At 36.7% G+C, this 9,738-nt stretch overlaps 1 protein-coding gene across 1 annotated transcript in view; it reads left to right on the forward strand.

Moving 5' to 3' along the window:
- Window positions 1-7,997, forward strand: part of LOC116906981 (vomeronasal type-2 receptor 116-like) — a 35,125-nt gene extending 27,128 nt beyond the window's left edge. Inside the window, exons 4-6 of the mRNA XM_032909902.1 lie at window positions 154-381; window positions 1,922-2,045; window positions 7,075-7,997. Coding sequence (XP_032765793.1) covers window positions 154-381; window positions 1,922-2,045; window positions 7,075-7,997 — 1,275 coding nt within the window. The remainder of the gene's footprint in view (window positions 1-153; window positions 382-1,921; window positions 2,046-7,074) is intronic.
- The last annotated feature ends 1,741 nt before the right edge of the window (window positions 7,998-9,738 follow it).

The raw sequence follows: 9,738 nt of genomic DNA on the forward strand, positions 1-9,738 counted from the left end.
TGTCTCTGGTTATCATGTATTAGATGTGATTGATGCCTATATTAAACGTGCTTTACATATCAGGCTCTAAAATCAGCTGGAGATATTTCCTGACTCTTATTCACTTTCACTTCTCTGGAGTTTTAGTAATATAAGTAACTTCATCTCTTTTAGCTTCACCCATTTCTAAGGAAAACACAATTCATCAGTCATGATGGAGCAAATATGGTTCTGGATTTTAAAATGAAATCACATATAGATTATGACATTGTCAACTTTTGGAATTTCCCTAAAGGTCTTGGGTTAAATGTGAAAGTAGGAACGTTTTCTTCAAATGCTCCAAAGGACCAGAAATTGTCTATATCTTCTTACATGATACAGTGGGCCACAGGATCAACAGAGGTGGGTTGCATCTTACTTCTGTCTTTTGAACAGTATAAAAATCTTAAAATCATTTTTCTGAGTATCAGGATTTTGCATTGTTCACACAGGGTTCATTCATAGTCACATAATGACCATGAATATTCAAATTATAATCATCATCACCACCACCACCACCACCACCACCACCACCACCACCACCACCATCATCATTATCATCATCATCATTTTTATTTTATCTCTTTTTACAGTTCAGTCATTATGTCCCCAAAACAGTCCACCTTCAGACAGTTCATACCACTTCTCCTCCCACGTCTTATAAGACATATATATATATGTCATATATATATATATGTCTTATATATATATATATATGTCTTATATATATATATATGTCTTATATATATATGTCATATATATACATATGTATATGTATACACACGCACACACACATACACACACACACACACACACACACACACACACACACACATACACAGAGCACCATACTACCTCTTCTTTCCCTGGGGCCTCAAGTCTTTGGAGTGGTAGGTACTTCTTTTCTCACTGAGACAAGGCAAGGCAATCATTGGCTGTATATGTTTTGAGAGCCTCATATCAGCTGCCTGTTGGTAGTTCAGTGTATAAGAGTATCTGAGTATTATCTTAACACCTAATTTTTACAAAATAACCTATTTATTCTCCAATCTTCTCATTTACTTAATATTATGAATGCAGAACATTTCAGGATGATATCCATTAGTGTCTTTTATCATCTGACAGAAGGTTTGTTGTGATCCTGGCTTGGAATTTTTTATTCAATGGTTAGCTGACCTTTTTTTTCAAAACTCCAGTCCAGACAGAGGAGGATAATGGGAATGTGTAGCTGGGTTGGTTGTTAGTTTTGCTATTGAAAAACTGCTATATAACAAAAACGTTTTCTTGCCTCAGTGTTCGAAAGCATCTTCTATCACTGTAGAAATCTATGTTCTTAGGTGATTGAGGCAGTAGCTCACATTGCATTAACAGTAAGGGTGCAGAGACTGCTGAGTGCTTCTATTCACATCTTTTCCTGCTTTTGGTTTATTCAGGGACAATGGCAAATAAATCAGGGCCACCCACTATTATAGATGGTGTTTTAACTTGAAATAAATTAATCTAAAAAAGTATTTCCTAATAATTTTCATAGATTCATTTCCATAGTGATCCTAAAACCCATCACACTGAAATGATGTAATTTTACCATAAAAAATTACTTGTGTTTGTATTTAAGAGTAAAGAGGCAGTAGATTTGTAGTCATAGCAAGACAGGATACCAAGGACGTAAACCTTTACTTCTATGCCTCACTTCATAATCTTTCAAAAATATTCTAACAAATTCATATTATTAGGGACAAGCATTGACCACATAAGCCTATAAATGACAATTCCTAGTAGTAAAAACAATTCAAATATCTGCATTTAGAGAAATTGTTATAAAAATTAATGGTTCTTTAACAAAACCACACTATTGGAGATTTGATAAAACCTGACCATTTGCTATCATACATTCCATTATCAGATTCCACAGTCTGTATGCAGTGAGAGCTGTCGTCCTGGATTCAGGAAAACCCACAAGGAAGGCAGTGTTGTCTGTTGCTTTGACTGTATTTCTTGTCCAGAAAATGAGATTTCCAATGAGACAGGTAAGTGACAGTCTTGCAGAAGACATTAATACCTATCCACATCTTCAATATCTAAGCAAATGGAAAACATCTCTAAGTGAACAGCAATCACTAAAATATAGTGAAGATAATTCTCTTACTTCCAGAGGTCAGGAAATCACAAGCTACAGATCATTTTCTCACTTAAATAATACATTCTAGACATTGAAATTCACACTCACTTTATGTTCTTGAATGACTGTGATTGAGCTGCCTACAGGAAACCACTTTATTCACACTAGAGTTCTCTACTTCATTTCACCATGCATTTTGTCTTAGTTTCTTTTCTATTGATATGTCAAATCAATGGGACCAAGAAACTTACAGTAGAAGCCCTTTAATTGACTTACATTTTCAGGTACCTAGCATCCATGAAGTCAGAGCAGAGGCACATATGATAGTTTGAATGAGGACGGCCCCATATGCTCTTATAGTTGAATTTTGGACTAGAGTTATGGAATTATTTGGGATGGACTAGGAGGTGTGTCAATGCTCAAGGATGACTGCCACTGAGGGTGGGCTTGGAGGTATCAACAGCCCACTTCATTTTCATTTATCATACACTCTCCCTTTCCCCTTCTCTCTCCTCTCCCTACGCTTTTCCCTTTTTCTGCCTCATGCTTGTGGATCAGATACAATTGTTTAGCTATTTTTTCAGATACCTTCCTTTCTATATTTACTATGTTCTCCACGTGGATCTGTGAGTCTGCAAGTTACATTCTTTCTCTTATAAATTGACTTGGTCATAATGTCTCTTTTTAGCAATAGAAAATGAACTAAGACATCATAAGAACAGTTTAGAGCTTACATGCTGATTCACAAGTAGGAGATCAAGAAGACACACTGAATGAAAATATCCTTAAAGACCTCCAATAGCAACATGCATCTCCCAAAAGAGCCTCATCTCCTAATTCTTTCCAGATAGTCCCACAAATGAGGGGCAAATGCATACAAATATGCATGGGGTGGGGAGCATTCTAATTCAAACCACCACATTTTGCTCACTGATACCCATGTTCTTGTTAGCAAATCATAATGTATTTTTTATTTTGATTTTATAAATTTCTATGTGTTATATAAAACATCCTGAAGATAGTCTTCTCTCCTCCAGTCAACCCCCAACCTCCCCTCTCCTCCCAATCCACTGTTCTTCCATTTCCCTTCAGAAAATGGTAGAGATGTCAACTGAACATGTCATAAAAAATGCAATGAGACCAGGCATAAGCCCTCATGTCAAGTCTAAACAAGGCAATCCAGTTTGAAAAAAAAAGGGGGGGGGTTCAATGAACATGCAAAAGAGTGAATCATGCCCCAATTTCACCATTAGGAATCCCATTTAAAAAAAAATCCCATGATAGGCGGATCTTGCTTGCATGTACATTCTGTTAGCCTGTGTCTTTTTATTGGGAAATTGAGTCCATTAATACTGATAGAATTTGTTAACCATTCATTACTGATTCCTGTTATTTTGATGGTGATGGTGGCAGTGGTGGTTTTGGGTGTGGATGTTTTGTGTTACAAATTTTCTTTGACCAATGAACCTATTTTTTTCTATAATATCTTCAACTCCTTGATTATTTTTTTCATCTCATGTATTCTGTTGTTGATACTTGTATCTTTATTTCCTGTTCCCCTAACTGAATTTTCCATTTCCAGAATCACCTCAGTTTGTGTATTTCTTTTTTTTTTCTTTATTGCTTCTATTTCCATTTCCTCATCTTGAACAATTTCATTCACCTCTGTTTTTATTAATGTATTTTTTATTTCCTCCAATATTTTGCTTGACATTTCTCAGCTTCCTTAAGACATTGTTTTCATTTATTTCTTCTTATGCAAATGTGTGCTCAGCCCCACATACACTGCTCTTTTTTATTAAATTGCAACTTAGTTTACTGCAACTTGTTTACTAAACTGAAAATTGGTGCTATTAGTTATGATAAGCTGCGTCTATTCATTCTCAGTGGCTCACTAAAAACAAACAAACAAACAAACAACAACAACAACAAAACTAGACAATTTGGAACTGATCAAAGGAAATGGATTTTTTTAAGGTTTGGTCAAACTGAGAGAGGGAAATTCTTAAGGACCGTATCACCTTTCTAAACTTGGATTTAAGGTCATTTTCTCGTGCTTCAGCAGCATTGAAATATTGTATTCTTGCTGTCTTAGGATACCTAGGTTCTGGTGGTGGCAGATTGCCCTGACTTTCATTGACTGTACTGGCATTTAAGTATCTGGGCTTATGATCATTATAAATATAGGTACTAATTTCTAGGTTTATATTCGGTTTTTCGTTTCTGTAACCTCTTTGGTCTTCTGGTCTTTGTAGCATAGATTTCTATTTTTTTATTGGATATTTTCTTTATTTGCCTTTAAAATGTTATCCTTTTTCCTGGCTTTTCCTCCGGAAAACTCCTATCCCATCCCCCTTGCTCCTGCTTTTAGGATGGTGCTTTCCCCCCCAACCGTCTACTCCCTCAGGTCCATGCCCTGGCATTCCCCTTCACTGGACCAAGGGCCTCTTTTCACAAGGATGCCTGAAAAGGCCATCCTTTGCTACAGATGTGGCTGGAAACATAGGTCCCTCTATGTGTACTCTCTGTTTGGTACTTTAGTTCCTGGGAGTCTGGGTGGTTGATATTGTTCTTTTTCCTATGACTAACAAACCTATTCAGCTACTTCAGTACTTTCTCTAACTCCTTCATTGGGGACCTCGTACACAGTCCAACGTTTGGCTGTGAGCTTCTACCTCTGTATCTGTCCGGCTCTGGCAAAGCCTCTCAAGAGACAACTATATCAGACTTGGGCCAGCAAGCACTTCTTGGCATCCACAATAGTGTGTCTAAGTTTGGTGTCTGCATATGGGCTGGGTTCCTAGGTAAGGCAGTCTCTAGAGGATTTCCTTCAGTCTTTGTTCCACATTTTGTCTCTGTATTTCCTCCATTGTATATTTTGTTCCCCCACTTAAGAAGGACTAAGCATTCAAATTTTGGTCTTTCTTCTTGAGCTTCATGTGGTCTGTGAATTGTTTCTTGGGTATTCCAAGCCTTGGAACTGATATTCACTTAGCAGTGAATGCATACCATGTGTGTTTTTCTGACTGGGTTACCTCACTCAGGGTGCTATTTTCAAATTCCATCTATTTGCCTAAGAATTTCATGAAGTCATTGTTTTTAATAGCTGAGTAGCACTCCATTGTGTAAATGTAACACATTTTTCTGTATCTATTCCTCTGTTGAAGGACAGAAGGTGGATTCTTTCCAGTTTCTGGATATTATGAATAAGGCTGCTGTGAACATAATGGAGCATGTGCCCTTGTTATATGTTGAGACATTTTTTGGGTATATGCCAAGGAGTGGTATAGATGGCTCCTCAGGTAGTACAATGTCCAATTTTCTGAGGAACCACCAGAATGATTGCCAGAGTTGTACTAGTTTGTAATCCCACCAACAATGGAACAGTGCTCCTCTTTCTCCACATCTTCCCCAGCATCTGCTGTCACCTGAGTATTTGACCATAGCCATTCTGACTGTTGTGAGGTGGAATCTCAATGTTATTTTGATTTATAATTCCCTGATGACTAAGGATGTTGAACATTTCTTGAGATGCTTCTCAGCCATTCAGTACTCATAAGTTGAGAATTGTTGAGCTCTATACCCCATCTTTAATAGGGGTATTTGGTTTTCTGAAGTCTAATTTCTTGAGTTCTTTGTATATATTAAATAGTAACCTTCTGTTGGATGTAGGATTAGATGAGCTCTGATCCAGAAGAGAGTGTCTGACCAGGTTAAGAGCAGGAATTGTGGTGCTTCACTTGGTGCAGCAGTAGTTCTCTGTTCCTCTGACTGGTGTGACCTGTTCCTGTTCTGGCTATTTTTGGACTTACTAGGATTTTCTTAATAGTGTGGTTTACAACTTTATGTTTTCATAGTTTGTGTGTGCTTGTGTATGAGAGTGAATTTTTTCATTGTTGTTTTGCTTAATTTCTTGGGTATTTGTACTTCTCTTTTAAAGAGAGAGAAAAAGAAAAGGTGTACAACTGCGCATGGAAATGAGGAGGACCTAGGAGTAGTTAGGGGATTGCAAATCCTGATTAGTATGTATCACATAGGGAATATGAATGGTGATTTCATGATATAAAGAAAACTAAAGATTATTAAAAATTAAAAAGAATATAGAAATATATATTTTGCTAATATATTCAAATTAGAGCATATATGTGTGTATACATTATGTATGATCTAAGAGTATATTGACAAAATATCACAGAGTGTTCACAAGTTATTAAATAAATAAATAAGAATTTATGAGCAGTTCTTTATGTATTATTACATAGCTACTACTGTGCAGGGTTATGAGAATTGTTCAAGGGTGAAACATTTCAAGAGTCCAAGAACTTCAAAAATCTAATTTACTCAGGTTCCTTCATAGAATGAAGAAATTTAGAAAACACCATGAATATTTTATGTTTGGAACAAAGATAGAAGTACATCATTATGAGATGAGGATTTCCAAGAACATTCTCTCTTTTTTTTTCTTTTTTTCGGAGCTGGGGACCGAATCCAGGGCCTTGTGCTTGCTAGGCAAGTGCTCTACCGCTGAGCTAAATCCCCAACCCCGAACATTCTCTCAATTGCACTGAAGTACCATACCCTCTTAAGATTAGAGTGTATTAATAAAGAGGCAAGGTCACATCCAAGTTTAGGTTCATGCAATGTACAACAGTGCTCTAATGACTTCTAAAACTGATACAACTGTGTCACTAAAGGCAAGGATTCCATATATGTAAAAGCAGAAAAAAATCATTTGCTCTGTTTAATTCATATCAGCATGAAGTAAAAAGAAAAATGATTTAGGAATATTACCTTGGAAAAAGTGTTTTTCAATGTGCATCAGAAATAAAGCAAGCGTGTTCTTATAACAGGGCAGTGTCTGGGAGCTGGTAAATGGCTTAGAATAAAAGGGAAAACTGGAGTGTGTACTCATGATCAATCACTTGCATTTCTGTTAGATATGGATCAGTGTGTGAAGTGTCCACAAACTCACTATGCAAACATAGAGAAGATCCACTGCCTACAGAAAACTGTGACATTTCTGGCCTATGATGACCCATTAGGGAAGACACTTTGCTTCATGTCCCTGGGTTTCTCCTCACTCACAGCTGTTGTTCTTGTGGTATTTCTGAAGAACAGGGACACCCCCATTGTCAAGGCCAATAACCTGGTTCTCAGTTACACCCTGCTCATCACTTTGATGCTCTGTTTTCTCTGTCCCTTGCTCTTCATTGGCCATCCCAGCACAGCCTCCTGTATCCTGCAGCAAAACATTTTTGGACTTCTCTTCACTGTGGCTCTTTCCACTGTGTTGGCCAAAACTATCACTGTTGTTATAGCCTTCAAGATCACTGCTCCAGGAAGAATTAGACGATGGCTGCTGATATCAAGGGCCCCTAATTTCATTATTCCCTTATGCACCTTGCTCCAAGTTTTTCTTTCTGCAATTTGGCTGACAACCTCGCCTCCATTTATTGATAAAGATGCTCACTCAGAATATGGACACATCATCATCATTTGCAATAAAGGCTCAGCTGTTGCTTTCCATTGCAACCTTGGATACCTGGGAACACTAGCCCTAGTGAGCTACTTTATGGCTTTCTTGTCCAGAAATCTACCTGACACATTCAATGAAGCCAAGTTCCTGGCTTTTAGCATGCTGGTGTTCTGCAGTGTCTGGATCACTTTTCTCCCTATCTACCATAGCACCAAGGGGAAGACCACAGTGGCTATGGAAATCTTCTCTATCTTGGCTTCTGGTACATCGCTCTTAGGCATCATCTTCGCCCCAAAGTGCTACATCATATTATTAAGGCCAGAAAGAAACTCACTTCATTATATCAGGGACAAAAAATATGCTAAGAGAAGAAAACCTTCTTAACAACGCGGTTCTGTGCTTCTTAAACATGTTTGAAGGCTGGTTGTTGTTCACTATCTGAACACTCACATATAAAGTTATAATCGGATATTTGATGCTAGGATCTATTATTTCTTTAGGTAATCATATTAACTTATTCTTTTTTTCATGTTGAAATATGTGCTGCATTTTTAGTTTCTTACATTCACCTTTAGTTTTTTGTTTTGTTTTGTTTTGTTTTTGCTGATTAATTTGCAATGAAATCCTAATTTGTGAGTTCTTCCCTTTGGATCATTCACATATTTTATTAATTTCACAACTGGATTCCAAAAAGATTTATTTCCTCTATTAACTACATGTGCTGATGAACAGATTCAAGTCATATATGTAAAGTTTACTTGTTAAATATTTTGTAAATTTAATATTAAATACAGCAATTTGTTTAAAATATCTTTTTGTTTCTAAAGTCAAGACATTTCACAATTTTGTCATGATTTCCTTTCATATATGTTTTATTCTGAATAAGTCTAATTCCTTTGTATTTTAGGTAAGCTTTCATGAAGATTAATCTAAGTCATGTCATTGCAAATCAGCTACATACTAGGTTATTTGGAACTTAGGACCTTATTTTATAACCCACTGCCAAATGTAAACTGGAAAAAAAGTTGCTGTCAGTATATAAAACCACTCTTTGAATTACGGTGTTACCAAAAGTGCAGATGTAACTACTCCCTCTGACTCTCTGTTCACTTCTCTGTTTTAGTGTAAACATCTAAGCAGCCTTTATCTTTTTACTTCTTCACAGTTCATTACCATTCATTCAATTGGCACATATTGATGTGTTATTAAAATGTTTTTAAAAAGTTTTTTACTTTAATTATTTTACTATTTTCATCAGGACACCACACTTGTTTAAAAAAATTACATTTTCAAAACAGTTTCTCTTTGTAACAGAGCTCTGGCTGTCCTAGACTCACTTTGTAGACCAAAGTAGCCTCAAACTTAAGATCCACTTGCCTCTGATTTTCAAGTTCTAACATAATTAAAAGCATGTGCCACCACACACAGCCTATAATTTTCTTCTGCATTGTGTAACTTCCTTGCTTTACTATCAGTTTTGAGAAGGGTCTTATAATTTATAGAAGAGTTTGAGACAAATTTTTATCTGCTACAAGAGTTAGTGGGATGGCTTAGTGGGTAAGGCACTGCTGCTCTTCAAGGTAATAAACACACCTAGTGTCTCACAGATATCTGTAACTCCAGTTTTAGAGAACATAACAACCTCTTATATCTACAAGCAACAGATATGAAGGTAATACAAAACACAAATACAACCCAAACACATATGAGTATGCAATAAAACAACTTCGGGTAGGGTGCATTGAAGACAGGGTTTCTCTGTGTGGCTCTGGCTGCCCTCATACTCTCTCTGCAAACCAGGGTGGCTTCAAACTCACAGAGTCCACATTCCTCTGCCTTCCAACAGTTGGGACTAAAGGCATATGTCACCATCCCCATCTGAAACAAATTCTTAAGAATAAAGATACAGAAGTTTTCTATGATGAATCCATTAGCCTGTACTTTGTTGTCTCTTTTCCTGTTAGTTTTATATCAGTTTTTTTCTCTTTTATGCATACTGTAGTTTTCCCGAGTGTATGTCTCTACACTGCAGACATGTAGGTCAGAAGATTGTCTCAGATTGATTTGAAACTGGACTTACACATGATTGCCAGCTGCCATGGGAGCATTGGTAATCAAATCCAGG

Source organism: Rattus rattus, chromosome 8 (genome assembly GCF_011064425.1).
Source record: "Rattus rattus isolate New Zealand chromosome 8, Rrattus_CSIRO_v1, whole genome shotgun sequence".
Lineage (NCBI taxonomy): Eukaryota > Metazoa > Chordata > Mammalia > Rodentia > Muridae > Rattus > Rattus rattus.